An 18,184-nucleotide genomic window follows, 5' to 3' on the forward strand; every position below is an offset into this window, starting at 1 on the left:
CTGAAGAAAAATATGAAATTGTCTGCTCCTGTTTTTGATAGTGAAAAAATACCATTTGTCAGCGGTGGAGCATCTTTAAGGTCCTTATTAATAGTCAGGGTCATGTAAGGATGGCCTCCCATGTATGTGGTGTGTAGCGTGTATGATATGCGTGGTGAGGGTTTTGGAAAGCTGTGGTATACTTCTGTTGTGTCTTCTTGTATAGTGGAACTCTTGGCCTTTTTATAGTGCTGTATAACTGAAGTCAGCCGTTGAACACACCAAGCAGCACACCCCATCCGGTCATCCATGGTATGCAGGACACACTTACCAGTTCTTCTAGTTGACGAATTCTTTCTCCTCCTTTACCGATGATAAAGGGAACAATCATCTTTGGATCTATATCTCCTATGGGCACACTTTCGGCAGACCTAAAAATTTCAACTTATCGATTAGGTTAACTTTTCTTTGTGGATTCATTTAAAGCTTTCATTATGAAATTTTGTATGCAACCCTATACAGTAAAACCCCTATAACCTGAAAAGCAGGGGACCAGATCGAAAGTTCGAGGAATACAGGGTAGTCGACTCATCCAAGGTTGGTCACAATTGATTATCGATTGTCTCGTATGAAACTATGACTTAATATCAGGCCTGTAGTTATATGCTGACATAAATAGCTACCAAGTTCATTAATATGAATGACCTTGACCTTCATTCAAGATTACATGGGCCAAAATACCTAAAATCTTCAAGTGACTTCTTCTGAAGTTCTGGAAGGCCTACAGAACTAATATCAGACCAGGTAGCACACTGATACACTTGACTACTAAGTTTGATAATATGATTGACTTTGATTTATATTCAAAGTCACAGGGCCCAAAAAACCCAAAATCTTCAAATGACTTCTTGTGAAGATCTGGAGGGCCTAAAAACATAATATTACGCTTGTTACGATGCTGACATAAATGGCTACCAAGTTTCTTAATATGAATGACCTTGACCTTCATTCAAGGGCCAAAAATCCTTAAATCTTTAAACTACTTTTATCAAGTTCTGAAAGGCCTATAGATCTGAAATTGGACCAGTAACATAATGTGATGTACGAAAATTAGATGTTTTGACAGTTACTTACTGAGTTATTTCCCTATATAAAGATTTCAAGAAAACAAAATTGCAATTTTGGTCGTAACATGTCAACATGATAGTTTCATTCAGTAGCATAAGCTTGTGCATCCACAAAGAAAAGTTAGGGATGACAGAGGATGACACAATAGGTCAATGATGCAAAAAGGACAATTTTGTGGCCAAATTTTCACATCTGATAATGGGTGAAGAAAGAAAAGGAAAATTGGGTATTTTATTATATGTATTATGTAGTTCATAATTCATCTAATAAGCAACAACTTACCATTGCATAGTCTTGGTAGTAACTGTAAAGGAATACCAGTTCAAAATTAGAAAATAATACCGTCTGAAATATGACATTACATCCAAATTATGTAATTTTAAATTTCTTTAATGTTCTGATTATAGCATCAATTAAGTTAGTGTACCACTGCCAGAGTTATGCAGTTACACTTCAGGGCAACGAGATTTCTAATCTCATGGCTACTTTTAATGTTTAGAGTGACCTCCCTTGAAATAAAAACATATAATATTCTAGCAAGTTTTTATTTTAAATAGTGATAGGATTGCCTTCTGCCTTCGTGTTCCGCTTCGTGTTTGCTAATGCTAATTGCTAATTGTAAAATGCTCTTTGTTTCGTTATAATTATTTTCTTGCATAGATATTTTAGAAATCCTACTATTTTTCACAATTTTTTTTTCAAACTTCAGTTTTTCAGTTTTTGAAAAATTCATAACTTTCAAATAGCATGGTTAGCTTGTTTTTTTACTACTTGTATGCATGCTCAGGGGCAAATATCTATACCAAATTTATTGGTACACTTAACCTTAACTTCAGATTCAGAATTTATCAACAAGAGACATAATTAAATCATACAATATTAAAAACCTCAGTCGTCTTGATACTGATCTCCTCTTATAGAATGTATTTTTTTTTTTTTTGAAAAACGAATAAATCTAATACTTTATATGGATCTGACTCCAACAAATGAAGATCAACGACAGAAGTTATGTAATGAATATTTCTTTAGAATACTTACAAGCTTTCCTTTCCAAATTTCTGTTAAAGAAAAAAAAACCCAGAACAATTACAGCTGTATTAAATTACACAAATTTAACATGATAACAAATACGAAAGGTGAATAGTTGAGCACTAACTACGTTTGTTGGCCTTCCAAAAGTCCTTACATATCAAAACGATGGTCAAGTTCTTCTTACGTTGTTCAGTTTTGACCATTGAAATTATGGAAAAACCCCATGTAAATTTAGCACAGTTCAAAAAATAAATTCTGAAAGAGATCGAGGCTGTGTGGGAATGTCAACATGCACGGACATAGCCAGCCAGGAGGACGTTTAAGGATTTCTATGATACAAATTAATTTCTAAGCATGCAAAGCAATTTTAATGGGAAGTCTTATTTTTCTATTTCATAAGAAATTATACTGGATATATCAACACCATTTTTACCGACTAAGCCTTCCTTTGTCCGACTATTCACTTTAAGTCAAAATCAAGTGGCGGGCTAGGTCTAAACTTAAGACTGTTTCTAGGTAATTTTCTGAATAAAGGATCAGAGGTTAGAGCCAAAATTTATACAAACTCTGTACCCCTTTTTCCAAGGATGTTTCTGGCCAAATTTGGTTACATTCCATGCAGAACTCTATGACAAGCAGCGATTTAAAGGCAATGTTGACGGAAGGACGAAGGACGCCACGCCATGACACAAGATCACTGGCCCTTCCGGCCAGGTGAGATAACTTTATTTCATTAATGTGTTTTTCCTTTATAAACTAAAGAAAACTTTACCCCCTCCACAGGCAGAAGCCACAGGCAGAAGATTTTTGAAATCTTAGTCAACTTTAGCACTTTTGGCCCCTCCCACAGCCCCCTGGGGGATGGGGACCATATATATCACACTTTTGATTGGCCTTATGCTTAAAAAAGTTTTCGCAAAATTTCATTGAAATTGCTTCAGCAGTTTTGGAGAAGAAGTTGAAAATTTAAATGCTTTAATTATCATCACACAACAAACGACGTCAGACAAAAGGCGATTAGACTTCGTCTCAGGTGACCTATAAAATTAAAGTTTTATTTCTGAAAAAAAAACCCATCAATCTCCTGCATCAAGAGATAGAACTATTACAATATCACACATTTAAATATAATTAATGACTACCATTTAAGCTAATGAAGTTTCAACTTAATAATACTTACAGCAAACTGTCTTGTATGTCTCTGATTTCATTGTTAACCTAAAATTAAGAAAATTTCTATAATAATAGTATATACTATACATATGTAAATGTTTCAAGATACCAAATGTTGCATACATATCTAAATGAAAACAGGAGGCCCACAGGGCCTGTATCACTCAAATACTTGGTTATGCCAAGTAATGTTCAGAGTGCAGTTCTTTTCTCCAGGATTTTAAAGATAATTTCCCTATTGCTAGAGGAGTCAGAGTTAATATTTCTGGAAATTCTGTTTCTCTTTGCCAAAAGATGTTTCTGGCCAAATGTGGTTTCAATCCACGCAAAAACATTATGGCTAGTAGTGACTTGAAGGATTTACCTCTGCCTATTGAGTGCAACCCTTCCTATCCCGGGTAGGTCAAAGAGTTTACAAAAGATTTCTATAAACTTTGTTCCTGTTCCCCAAATATGGTTTAAACCTTGGTTACAATCCATGCAGAACTCTATGACTTTTTTTACTGCATTTACTCTGTATTGGAACAGACTAGTGAATGACGATAACATCATTCTCTAAAATGTTATCAACACACTATTTTTCACTATTTTCTCTTAACATTGTCTAAATACTTACCACTTCCACTGCTTTCTGTAAAACACTTTCATCATCGGCTGATATCTCTAACGTGTTCTCATCAATTGTTGTGACGGTGAAATTAGCTTCAACCTGAAACAAATAAAGAAACATTATAAATTTTACCGAGTAAACTCAAAAATGTTATCTTTAAAGATGCTCCCACCGCTGACAAATGAATTTTTTCACTATCAAAAACAGAAGGAGACGATTTAGTATTTTTCTTCAGTTACAAAAGTTACTTTTTACACAATTACCACCGTTAAAATGTTTGAGCTTCTACATGTAATTTAGATTAAAGTTAAAAGTATGAAAAAATAATTAATTGCATCCAAAAAAATTCTGTGGCAACTATTCCTATATAGAATAGCATGTCCGATTCTTTTTGTCTCCCATACATTAGTAATGATCCAAAAAGATGAAATTCCAGTTTGTTTCAATGCTTTTCATTTTGTTAACATATATGCACCATTATGAAGGAACGTTTGTTATGGCAACAAATTGATGACAGTCATCTATCAATGCACGCCGCGTCAATTACACAGCATGTGTATTGATGAGTCACGTAATTGTCTAGTGCGTGTGAGCTTATCTTTACACGCCTCTCTGTGTAAGAAAGAGTTATCTTTTCCAATAGCAAAACCACCCACTGGATAATTCCCTGTTGAAGGATATGGAAGGATAATAGAATATTTCACCATCTTGAGGTGAGACAAGCAGGGGATATCTCAACTCCAAAGGATTTTTTATAATGATTTAACAAAGCACGATCGGCTTTACCAAGTGTTTGACAGCTTAAGTAAAATAATCCCGAGCCGGTTGAGATCTCATCCCCAAGATGAGTGAACTTATTTTTTTCTTTTGCACTTATGTATCACATGACATCATTGTCAAGCGAGATAGAAAAATCTAACACCGGTGAAATGTGGGAGATCCTCCTCCGGGGTAAGAAGAAGAGTTATCTTTTCCCTAGCAACCAAGTTATACCAATGCCAAGTATGGGAGAATATAAGACTGCTCAAATTGTGGAATGGGATGAAAAAGAGCAATACAAACAGACTATTCACTCCTCTCACAGTAAATAGCAGGGCAGATTTAAATCTTACCTTTTCTCTAAGCTGTGCAATGTTTTTTCCTTGTGCTCCAATTAAACGTCCAAACACCTTATCTTTTCCTGAGACCACAGATATTCTTGCACTGTTTGACCCCGATTTCACACCCTGTTCTTCTTTGCTATTAAAACAGAAGTTTTTTTTAAATCTAGATTTGTTTACAATTTTGTGATAGTCAAATAAGATATTTACTGTAAACCGACTTTTTTTCTTGACTTCTAAATTTTACAATTAATGTTTCAAAGAAATTTTGCAGAGGTTAAATTAAGTTTGCAAAATTCTTTTTTTTTTTTTTCAAAATTCAAAAAACCAACTAGAATTGTGTCAGTATGACATAAAAAGCCGCTGCAACAACAAATTTTGGTTTTGGTGGCTTCATCTTAAACACAATCTATCCTACAGATCTGATGTTACCTACAAACCATGTGTGTTGGATACCCTGCTAAAGCATGTGCCTTATTTTCAGAAAGTGTACTATACAACAAATCTACTGCCAGCGACCAAAACAAGGTCATCGACTGAAGCCATATACCGACCAGGAGACACGCTAATAATACAGAAAAAATGTATTACCAAAACCTCATTTATATTTGTGAACTATAAAAATATCAAGTAATTATTATAATAATATGAACAGGTTGGCCACATGCTATCGCATGTCACCATAATGGTGTATTAATCCCAGGGTCAATATACCATGATTCAAAATACCATGCTACACCAGAAGTCAGCAGATGCACGCATCAACCAATGATGGGTCCTACACTCACCTATCTTAATAAAGCCTCTTGGCACAGCCATTACAGACATTAGCGGCTTTAAAAAAGTTCGCAGATTTCAAATTTGAATGGAAATACCTTAAGAATCAAATTGTGTAAGTATTGGGGAAGACATTAATTCGCCGAAGTAAAATTTCTCAAATTTACTTTGTTGCTAAATTCGTAAATATAAATCACAAGTGAAAGAAAGTTGGTTTAACCATCAATTTTCTGCATAAAAATATAGAACTATATGATAGTATACATTGAAGATATTAAAGTGAATAGTCGGGCAAAGAAAACCAGTCTAAATGCGTTCATTGTGCCTTCCAAAAGTTCTCACATATCAATACGACGGCCAAGTTCTGTTTAGTTTCCCAGTTTCTGACCATTAAAGTAAAGAAAAGTTGAAAGCATTGAAAGCGAGGCTGCGTGGGAATGTAACCACGGACATAGTGAGCCGGGAGGACATTTTAGAATTTCCATACTTTAAATTAATTTCTTCGTACGAAGACAGATTTTGACGAGAGATTTTATTTTTCCATTTCATAAGAAGTTATACTGGATACATTCACACCATTTTTATCGACTTTAACCATCCTTGCCCTACTGTTCACTTTAAATAATGCCCTATCACTATAAATTATATCATTGATGAGTTTTCAAATCCAATGTGTATGTAAAATCCAGTCATTGGTTAGGGAGTATCTGACAGTACTTACCGCAAGGATTCTTTTATGTCTCTGATTTCATGGTTAATTCTAAAATTAAGGAAATTTATCCAAGTCATATACAAAATGTACTATAATGATATCTACATACAATTGAAAATTGAAAGACTTCAAATTGAACAGGGGAATCATCGAGAGCAAATTCTTGAAAGGTAAAGAGTCTTGATGAGCTGCAATATGTAAAAGTTTATAAACATTACATAAATTATGTTGTGCGGCGTCTAAGATTAACAATTTTCTTTACATATCACACCTGCTACTTCCTTAAACATTTCCTTACACATCTATACAAATAGTGTTCTCGTAAAATACCATCTTTACTACATTCTCGAACATTCCATATACATAACCCCCCACTTCCACTGCTTTCTGTAAAACACTTACATCATCGCTTGATAACCTCTATCGGTATCCTCATCAACGATTGTGACCAGAGAATAACCTTTCATCTGAAACAATAAAACAACATTTATTACAATCTTCACATAGCAACATTTAACCTACAATTATAGTTTTTTAAGCAAAGATGTGCCAAGTCCTTCTTGTAAATTATCTTTTTTTTCAAACACACTAATTCCTGCAATTGTTATTCTTAAGCATTGTTGAGCGGAAATCTGTCCAATATATTTCAATGAAAACCATTTAAATTGTCAGTGAAAACTATGATAATGCATGTTACCCCGTAATTTGTAAATCGAAACTGCAGTTGAATTTAACCGTTCTTCAGTTGAATTTTAAAGTTCTTCAGTTGAAGTTTACAGTTCTTCAGTTGAATTTTACAGTTAACTCAAAATCGTAACTAAAAAATCCCATTTGAGTAAATGTAATATGTGTTGGTCCTGAACAATTCCAGATTCATTAATTATTCTAGCGACCCAACAGATTTAACATGGTTAATAATACCGGTGACTGTAATTACTGATAATTTAGTCTAACAGTACATTTAAAAATTGTATATATATCAGAAACAAACCAGTTTTAATAAAATTGAAAAATATGACAAATTAACAGAGTCAAAAACGCCCCCTAAAAGGCCTAGGCCCCAAATTGGGAATTGTATTATCACGTTCATCATCCATACACATTAGTAGAAAATAAAATCATACAAACATTTATGATGACTTAAGCTTTAAAATTGATGAAACAGAAACTTGCTCAAAAACTTTGACGTGAAATGGGACGCCAACGCTGGAACCCGACGCCGGGTGACAAACATTACGCTCCCCAAATTCTAAGTCTTTGAATAGGAGAGCTAAAAATGTATAACCAAAACCTCATTTATATTTGTGAACTATAAAAATATCAAGTAAATTATTATAATAATATGAACAGGTTGGCCACATGGCAATCGCTTGTCACCATAATGGTGTCTATAAACCCAGGGTCAATATATCCATGATTCAAAATACCATGCTACACCATAAGTCAGGGAGATGCGCACGCATCAACCAGAGATGGGGTCCTACACTCACCTATCTTAATAAAGCCTCAGTGACACAGCCATTACAGACATTAGCGGCTTTAAAAAAGTTCGCAGATTCAAATTTGAAAATGGGAAATACCTTAAGAATCAAATTGTGTAAGTATTGGGGATGACATGTAATTCGCCGAAGTAAAATTTCTCAAATTAACTTTGTTGCTAAATTCGTAAAATATAATCACAAGTGAAAGAAAGTTGGTTTAACCATCAATTTTCTGCATAAAAATATAGAACTATATGATTAGTATACATTGAAGATATTAAAGTGAATAGAGTCGGGCAAAAGAAAACCAGTCTAAATGCGTTCATTGGCCCTTCCAAAAGTTCTCACATATCAATACGACAGAGCACAAGTTCTGTTTAGTTTCCCAGTTCTGACCATTAAAGTAAAGAAAAGTTGAAAGACATTGAAATGCGAGGCTGCGGTGGGAAGTAACCACGGACATAGTGCAGCCGGGAGGGACATTTTAGAAATTTCCATACTTTGAAATTAATTTCTTCGTACGAAGACAGATTTTGACGAGAGATCTTTATTTTTTCCATTTCATAAGTAGTAGAAAGTTATACTGGATACTTCACACCATTTTTATCGACTTTAACCATCCTTGCCCTACTGTTCACTTTAAATAATGCCTATCACTATAAATTATATCATTGATGAGTTTTCAAATCCAATGTGTATGTAAAATCCAGTCATTGGTTAGGGAGTATCTGACAGTACTTACCGCAAGGATTCTTTTATGTCTCTGATTTCATGGTTAATCTAAAATTAAGGAAATTTTCCAAGCATATACAAATGTACTATATGATATCTACATACAATTGAAATTGAAAGACTTCAAATTGAACAGGGGAATCATCGAAGCCAAATCTTAAAGGTAAAGAGTCTTGATGAGCTGCAATATGTAAAAGTTTTAAACATTACATAAATTATGTTGCGGCTCTAAGATTAACATTTTCTTTACATATCACACCTGCTACTTCCTTAAACATTCCTTACACATCTATACAAATAGTGTTCTCTAAAATACTATCTTTACTACATTCTCGAACATTCCATATACATACCACTTCCACTGCTTTCTGTAAAACACTTTCATCATCAGCTGATACCTCTATTGTATCCTCATCAACTATTGTGACAGAGAAATAACCTTTCATCTGAAACAATAAACACATTATACAATCTTCACATAGCAACATTTAACCTACAATTATAGTTTTTAAGCAAAGATGTGCCAAGTCCTTCTTGTAAATTATCTTTTTTCAAACACACTAATTCCTGCAATTGTTATTCTTAAGCATTGTTGAGCGGAAATCTGTCCAATATATTTCAATGAAAACCATTTAAATTGTCAGTGAAAACTATGATAATGCATGTTACCCGTAATTTGTAAATCGAAACTGCAGTTGAATTTAACCGTTCTTCAGTTGAATTTTAAAGTTCTTCAGTTGAAGTTTACAGTTCTTCAGTTGAATTTTACAGTTAACTCAAAATCGTAACTAAAAAATCCCATTTGAGTAAATGTAATATGTGTTGGTCCTGAACAATTCCAGATTCATTAATTATTCTAGCGACCCAACAGATTTAACATGGTACCGGTGACTGTAATTACTGATAATTTAGTCTAACAGTACATTTAAAAATTGTATATATATCAGAAACAAACCAGTTTTAATAGAAATTGGAGTAGTTGATATGTCACAGAATGTTAAAATTTGTTCGCTGTTGACCATAACAGTGCAGCATCTTGTGTGTGATAGTACTATACATGTAAACTGTATTCAGTAAATAACTACAAATATTGTATATAATTATTTTGATATTGATTTACAAAAACAGTGTAAATACATGGATAACCAAATTAAAAAAAACACAGATGTTTATTTCAGACAATTAAGCTGCGGAAGTCTGATTTATCAATACAAACTGTAGAAATGTTTGACTCATAATAACAAAGTGGAATAATGGCACAACATGAAACAAGGGCCCAATGGGACCCGAATCACTCGCCTACTAGCATGGTGCATACTTAAAGACAGAAGAGAGTCAATAAGAATTTCTAGTAATGACCTAGGTAACATTGGGTGTCTAGGCCTCTTGGTTCTTGACCAAGTTCTTAGATTTTAGCCTATTTAACCCCTGTGACCTTGAATGAAGGTCAAAGTCATTTATTTGAACAAACTTGGTAGCAATTCATCCCAGCATGCTACAGGCCCAATATCATGTACAATACAATCAATAAATTTTAATTAAAGTCAGATATTTCTTACAAATAACATTAGTTCTTGTGAGCTACTATCTTGGTTATTTATTCATTTCAAGAAATTTGATAGCCATCTATCCCAACATGTCACAAGTAGTTGAATGTTTAAATGGAAAAGTTGATACTGGACGGACGAACGGTTGAGCTAAAAATTATGATTATCTCTGATAGAATGTGACAAACAAGAGCAATACAAACAGACTATTCACTCCTCCCACAGTAAATAGCAGGGCAGATTTTAATCTTACCTTTTCTCTAAGCTGTGCAATGTTTTTTCCTTGTGCTCCAATTAAACGTCCAAACACCTTATCTTTTCCTGCGACTACAGATATTCTTGCACTGTTTGACCCAGATTTCACACCCTGTTCTTCTTTGCTATTAAAACAGAAGTTTTTTTAAATCTAGATTTGTTTACAATTTTGTGACAGTCAAATTAGATATTTAGTGTAAACCAACTTTTTTTTCGTGACTTCTAAATTTTGCGATTAATGTTTCAAGTGTACTGTACAACAAATCTATTGCCAGCGACCAAAAGAAGGTCATCGTTTGAAACCATATACCGACCAAGGAACAACGCTAATAATACAGAAAAATGCATCACGAAAACCGAGCCCCCCATTTCTATTTGTGAACTACAAAAATACCAAGTAATGATTATAATGATATGAACAGGTTGGTGACATGGCTATCACTTGTTTATATGGTGAACTGTCAATACCGGAAGTCAGCAGATGCGTACTCAACAACCGGAGATGGATCCAACATGCACCTATCTTCATAAAAGCGCTTGACACAGCTGTTACAGACATTAGCGGCTTTAAAAAAGTTTGGGGATTCAAATTTGAATGGAAATACCTTTAGAATCAAATTGTGTAAGTATTGCGGAAGACATCAATTCACAGAGATAAAATTTCTCAAATTGACTTGGTTGCAAAATTCGCAAAAATAAATATCACAAGTGAAAGAAAGTTGGTTTAACCATTGATTTTTTGCATAAAGATACAGAACTATATGATAGTATGCATTCCAGATATTAAATAATGTCTATCATCTATAAATTATAAAATATCAAATTTTAAATTAAATTAAAGAATCATAATTTAACAAAGCATGACAATTTATTGACTCATGCCCTATCCGGGCCTCGAACTCACGATCTACGGCACCCAATCGCCTAGCCAAACATACCTGTGCCTTCTACCACTACGCCACATACACATCTCATAAAAAAGGATGTTTCTATGACGAAGTGATAGTCGGTTCGATATGCTGACATGATCACTGTGGAAATTGTCATATTAATTCTTTGGTTCAACAACACATTGTGCATATGATACATTATTTATTTAATTAATGAGGTTTCAAGTCCAATGTGTATGTAAAATCCGGTCATTTGTTAGGAAGTAAGTGAAAGTACTTACCGCAAGGATTCTTTTATGTCTCTGATTTCATGGTTAATCTGAAATTAAGGAAATTTTGCAAGCATATACAAATGTACTATTATGATATATCTACATACAATTGAAAGGCGAGACTTCAAATTGAACAGAGGAATTATGCATCCAAGCCAAATCTTAAAGGTAAAGAGTCTTGATGAGCTGCAATATGTAAAAGTTTTAAACATTACATAAATTATGTTGCGGCTCTAAGATTAACATTTTCTTTACATATCACACCTGCTACTTTCTTTAACATTCCTTACACATCTATACATACCATGTTCTCTAAAATGCTATCTTTACTACATTCTCAAACATTCCATATACATACCAATTCCACTGCTTTCTGTAAAACACTTTCATCATCAGCTGATACCTCTATTGTATCCCCATCAACAATTGTGACAGAGAAATAACCTTTCATCTGAAACAATAAACACATTATACAATCTTCACATAGCGACATTTAACCATAAATGGGCCCGAATCACTCGCCTACTACCTAGCATGGTGCATACTTAAAGACATAAGAGAGTCACTAAGAATTTCAAGTAATGACCCAGGTAACATCAGGTGTCTAGGCCTCTTGGTTCTTGAAGAAGTTGTTTAAAGATTTTAGCCTATTGAACCCCTGTGACCTTGAAAATGTCAATGTCATTCATGTGAACAAACTTGGTAGCCCTTTATCACAGCATGCCATAGGCCCAATATCACGTCTCTTCGCTTCTTGGTTGTTAACAAGAAGTCATTTTAAGATTCAAGCCTATTTGACCCATATGACCTTCAATGAACGCCAAGGTCATTCATTTCAACAAATTTAATAGCCATCCATCCCAGCATGTCAAAGTAGTTGTTTATGGAAGAGATTTATATAAGTTTAGCCGGTTATCTAATCCATTTATATGTATTTGCATATAATAAAATTTGTTGAAATGAAAGTAGTTGTTTAAATGGAAATGTTGATACTGGAGAGACATTGCATAAACTCTATTGCCCTTTAGGCAGGTGAGCTAAAAATTATGGTTATTTCTGATGGAATGTGACAAATTTACAAGAGCCATACAAACAGACTATTCACTCCTCTCACAGTAAATAGCAGGGCAGATTTTAATCTTACCTTTTCTCTAAGCTGTGCAATGTTTTTCCCTTGTGCTCCAATTAAACGTCCAAACACCTTATCTTTTCCTGAGACTACAGGTATTCTTACACTCTTTGACCCAGATTTCACACCCTGTTCTTCTTTGCTATTAAATCAGACATATTTTATCATGTGTCAATCACTTCAAAAAAGGAACATCTTCTTTGAAGTCATATTCAAATGTACGATTTCCCCTAAATTTTACATTGGATGCATTGATTTGGTATGAGTCGTAAATGCATTTTGAAAAGGTTATTCAGTTTCTCTAATACCCTTAACAGCAATTTTTGCGTATAGAAAATAAATCAAGAAACCCACGAGCCTTTTAATGTTTATTTGAGAAATGTATTAGATGAGATTGTATGAATAGAACATTACCATATACATATCATAAGTAAACAATAAGCTAGTTTTCATAAAGGGTTTGCTTACTAGGTGATTTTTTAAAAGTTATATTTCATGCTAATTTCACTGTGACAATATGTCGCTTAAACATTTGATATTTGAACATGGACATGTAACTTGATGATCAGCTTCCCAAAAGCATATGTGGGCCTTTAAGAGAGCCAAAATCTAAGGATTGCAACTATTCCTGGTTTTGATTAAAGTGCCTTAAATAACTGCCATGTTCAGTACCTTCCGAGTTTTGTAGGAATTCCGAATCACATCATGTGACTTACGTCGACATGACCTGCACGTGGTGAGCCAGGTAACTAACATAGGCGCACATGTGTTTGTTTACATTTTCCTTCTGGCTAATATGAGCAATTCATGCTGGTATATGTCCACAGAGTGAGTATTTGAAACATCTAATTCACACATTGCCGTAAAATATTGTATGTATTAAATATTGTAATGTGCGAGCATTATTTTTTATGTAGATCCAGTCTGCTGAGGTCAACCACATGTTCTGTTTATGAAAAATTGTTGACATTTTCTCTTGGTTTCACAAATTTCATGTTACTTCGAGATTGTTGTGACAAAGTTCAGAAAAATTTGGAATGATTTGGCATCTTTCGAGCCTATTTTTCATGTGTAAATTTTAAAAAGATTTTTTACTTTTTAGAAATACAAGAATATACTTCCAGTGCTGCATGTACCTTTATAAAAAGTTGTAAAATTAGAAAGTTTAAACTCAGACAGACTGAGAAAAATGTGTATAACACTTAAACAGTTTTCACAGGTCATGTCGAACGTCAGCCACGTGATATGATTCGTAATCCGACAAAAACCCGAAGTCACTGAACATGGCTGTGATTGAAGGCGCTTTATTCAAAACCAGGAATATATGATCCCTAGATTTCGGCTCTCTTATAGGCCGACATATGCTTTCGGGGAGCTAAATCATCAAGTTACATGTCAATGTTTAAATATCAAATGTTTAAGTTACATATCGTTACAGTGAAATTAGCAGCAATATAACTTTAAAGAACTTTCTTGATCTAACTGTAGTACTTTCAGTTGTTGCATCAATGAATAAAGGAAGAGAATCTATATTAAAATATTTTATTACTTACTTTAAGTCTGTCCGAATGGTTTGAATTTTTTCATTGACCTAAAACAACAAAAAAATGTTGATTTTATTATTTATCTTTAAGTACCAAAAAACCTATTATACATTATGGCTGGTTAATTTTGCAGGAATTATATAATTTCAAAATTCATGACATATTGCTACGATTGCGAAAATTTGATCCGTGAAATAACGAGAAATGATTGAATGATATAATCCAATAAATATAATCCATAACGCGAAAATTTAAATTGCAAAAAATTTGATTTTTGTTTTATTAAAGATGTAATCACGAAAATTTTGATAAGCGATAATAACCACATACCACTTCGACTGCTTTCTTTAAAACACTTTCATCGTCGGCTGCTATCTCTAACACGTTCCCACCAACTACAGAGGCTGTAAATGGAGCTCCAACCTGAAACAATAAAACCACATAGATGTATAAACACTTCACTAAAGCATTAATAATATATATACCACTGGGAAAATATAATGTTTAATGTGAATTTAATATTTTTCAAACACAAAGTTTTTATCAACAAGAATTTTTCAGTAGAAATGTTCTCATCAACATTATTCCGTATTTGCATATTACAGAGTTATCTGCCCTTGCGGGTAGGTATTGATTTTGACGTCATGAGTTTGCGAGCATAACGTCATACTTTTTCGGACGAAACGACGTGAATTGCGCTCACAAAATAATGATGTAACAATTGATATCTACCCGCAAGGGAGCTAACTCTGTAATATGCAAAGACAGAATACTGGATTAGCTAATCTACACTTTATTAAACATCAGTATAATGCCTTTTGACTATACAGAATGATTATGCGGAAACATAATCTCTTATTGCTAATTTATACAACAATCTGCTGAAATACCTGTATCCATAATCAATCATTCTAAGCTAGGGTTTACAACCATGCCTATTTAAAATATCATTTTATGCTACCTGTCCTCGGAGTTGCTCAATGTTTTTTCCTTTGGCTCCAAATAAACGCCCCAAAACCTTTTCTTCTCCAGGCAGTATGGTGATTTTTACAACATTCGCCTTTTTTTTCTGTAGCTGTTCTTGTCTTCTAAATGAATAAATAAAATATAATTTGAAACAAACATTTTCTAATTAATATAGTAATGCAGTACTTAAACCACAATTATTCACTCAAATTAATAAATTATAAACATTTCTTCATTTTGTAATTGACAGATACTTGTATGATGAGATATGTATATGGAATCTGGGTTCATGCACAAATTAGTTTAAAATTTAAGCAGTTTAAAAAAGCCTTGATGATATTCCCATATGTGTCTATAGGTATATTCAATGGCATACAGTCTGTAACTTTTTGACAATGGGGTGTACTGTATTTGTCGTAATTAGCACCCAGCGCCTTTAAATAATTGTACCAAAGGGAAGCGCTTATTAGAGAATCATGTACTTATGACGCTTATGTGGGGAGAGGACCTAATTACAGCAAATACAGTATTTATGTAATGGATTGAATAAATATATATAGTACATTTGTTGTATGTACGTAATACATTATTTTAATTATTCATCAAATTTACACAATTTTTGTAAGATGACATTTCTTTAATAACTTTTACTTACGATTTATAGTCTAATCTTTGCTGGAACTTTTGAATGTCTGATTTTACCTGCAATAATTATCACACAAAAAGTGTTTTGTAAGATTCAATGTTTGTTGCAACTACAAAACAGATAAATGTAATTGAAAGTACTTAAATTTTTAGAATATGATATGTTGATATCATCCAATATGATGTTGTTATACTATTTCAGCAAATGTTAAATATCCCTAGTTGTAATACTGTTCCAATTCAACAGCATCTATTACCCAATCTCTCCCCAAATATACCCAGAATTGTAATGCTATACTGTGCCGATTCTACACCTATCTATACTCAATCTCTCCCCAAACATATACCCTGAATTGTAATACTGCCTATCTATACCCAATCTCTTCCCAAACATATACCCTGAATTGTAATACTGTACCAATTCCACAACTATCTATACTCAATCTCTCCCCAAACATATACCCTGAATTGTAATACTGTACCAATTCCACAACTATCTGTACCCAATCTCTCCCCAAACATATACCCTTCTGTACCCAATCTCTCCCCAAACATATACCCTGAATTGTAATACTGTACCAATTCCACAGCTTTTGATAATTTGTCCTCCTGTGTCACAATCACCTCTAGGAAGCCTGGTTTAATATTTTGTATTTTTGTAGAGCATCCAACCTTCAATATAGAGAGATACAAACATGGATAAAAATCATCACTCTCATCAATAGATAAAAACTTTGATTTCGCTAGTTAGATGACCTAAAATTCAAGTGAAATATAGGCCAGATTGGCCTGTAGCACTCATCTTAAGTAACAAACCAAACTAGAACTGTCATCAGATTGGATGACTAATGAAATATGTAAAATCTGTCAATTTTTGTTTTGTTTAACTTAATCACAATTAATTTCACTTAAAAAGAGAACACTGATATAAAGAAATTTCCAAATTATGCAGCCTCTCCCAGATTTTTCCAAACAAACTTAAAGTCAATTTTAATACTTTTACTTCAGTTACATAATAAATTTTGACTGAAGTTGGTGATTTTTGATTTGAGAAATCAGGGGCTGTTTAGAAAGAATATTAATTTTCTTGTATTTGAACCCTATTTCAAAACAAATAATATAGTATTGATATCTTGAAATTACTTGTAAAAATCTATATCCCTTTTCCAAATTAAATCACTATAACATATTATAGACTTGCATACTGTTAAAGTGAATAGTCGGGCAAAGAAAACCAGTCTAAATGCGTTCATTGGCCTTCCAATAAGTTCTCACATCATTTTTAAACGGTCACTTTGTGTGAGGACTTAGGTTCGACAGTTCTGGACCAGAGAGTAAAATAGTTTGAAAGCATTGAAAAAACACAAATAACACAAGTACAAAAGTTTCTCTACAATTTAGACTTCATTGAATGTTAATATACAAATACGTTCTGCTTCTGATTTTAATAACATGTCTGAAAATAAAGACTGCCGGGACGTTCTACTTTGATACTCGAACAAAACCTTTGTCTTGCAGAAATGACACAATTTGATAGTTTTAGATTGGCTGCTTTCACGCAAAGTTCACGACGTCTGAAAATGACTTTATATTAAGGAAGTTTGTTTTCTATTCAGAATAAAAAAATAAGTTTTGCTAAAATATACGTATGCGATATCTCATACTGAAAGTCAAAAAAAATTCGAAAAGTTGAAAGTCTCATGTGAAAGTGAGGCCTTTTGGAGGCGCATGGAAATGTAACCACAGACGTTAGTGAGCCGGGAGGACGTTTTAGAATTCCCATACTTTAAATTAATTTTTTCGTACGCAGACAGATTTTGACGAGAGATTTTATTTTTCTATTTCATAAGAAATAATACTGGATACATTCACACCATTTTCACCAACTTTAGCCATCCTTGCCCGACTGTTCACTTTAATGTTAGTACTGCATACTGCATATGAATTTTCAAGGATTCTATACGTATTATAAGCTGCAGACAATCTGTCAGTGATGGTTATCTGGAATTGTAAAATCATAGAAAATGTTTTGTTTTTGAAAACTCTACTAACAGATCTGCGAGATAGGCCACCTACCTTTTTCTGTGTTTGTCGAATCCGGATTCCTCCTTTACCAATTACATAGGAAACTATTTCATTCTGAACTAAATCTCCAATCGGCACACTTTCTGTGAATCTTAGAATATGAAAAAAGAAATTTCAATGTCTGATA

At 33.4% G+C, this 18,184-nt stretch overlaps 1 protein-coding gene across 1 annotated transcript in view; it reads right to left on the bottom strand.

The window, feature by feature from the left end:
- Positions 1 to 18,184, bottom strand: part of LOC138317434 (uncharacterized) — a 33,563-nt gene that overhangs the window by 11,926 nt on the left and 3,453 nt on the right. The window contains exons 3-20 of the mRNA XM_069259103.1: positions 18,049 to 18,148; positions 16,552 to 16,644; positions 15,983 to 16,029; positions 15,323 to 15,449; positions 14,692 to 14,784; positions 14,371 to 14,408; positions 12,833 to 12,959; positions 12,047 to 12,139; positions 11,698 to 11,735; positions 10,525 to 10,651; positions 9,078 to 9,170; positions 8,735 to 8,772; positions 5,035 to 5,161; positions 3,929 to 4,021; positions 3,320 to 3,357; positions 2,146 to 2,165; positions 1,390 to 1,411; positions 311 to 410 (exon numbers count right to left, since the gene is read on the bottom strand). Coding sequence (XP_069115204.1) covers positions 311 to 410; positions 1,390 to 1,411; positions 2,146 to 2,165; positions 3,320 to 3,357; positions 3,929 to 4,021; positions 5,035 to 5,161; positions 8,735 to 8,772; positions 9,078 to 9,170; positions 10,525 to 10,651; positions 11,698 to 11,735; positions 12,047 to 12,139; positions 12,833 to 12,959; positions 14,371 to 14,408; positions 14,692 to 14,784; positions 15,323 to 15,449; positions 15,983 to 16,029; positions 16,552 to 16,644; positions 18,049 to 18,148 — 1,414 coding nt within the window. The remainder of the gene's footprint in view (positions 1 to 310; positions 411 to 1,389; positions 1,412 to 2,145; positions 2,166 to 3,319; positions 3,358 to 3,928; positions 4,022 to 5,034; positions 5,162 to 8,734; positions 8,773 to 9,077; positions 9,171 to 10,524; positions 10,652 to 11,697; positions 11,736 to 12,046; positions 12,140 to 12,832; positions 12,960 to 14,370; positions 14,409 to 14,691; positions 14,785 to 15,322; positions 15,450 to 15,982; positions 16,030 to 16,551; positions 16,645 to 18,048; positions 18,149 to 18,184) is intronic.

The sequence above is a fragment of the Argopecten irradians genome, chromosome 3, assembly GCF_041381155.1.
Source record: "Argopecten irradians isolate NY chromosome 3, Ai_NY, whole genome shotgun sequence".
In the NCBI taxonomy this organism is placed as follows: Eukaryota; Metazoa; Mollusca; class Bivalvia; order Pectinida; family Pectinidae; genus Argopecten; species Argopecten irradians.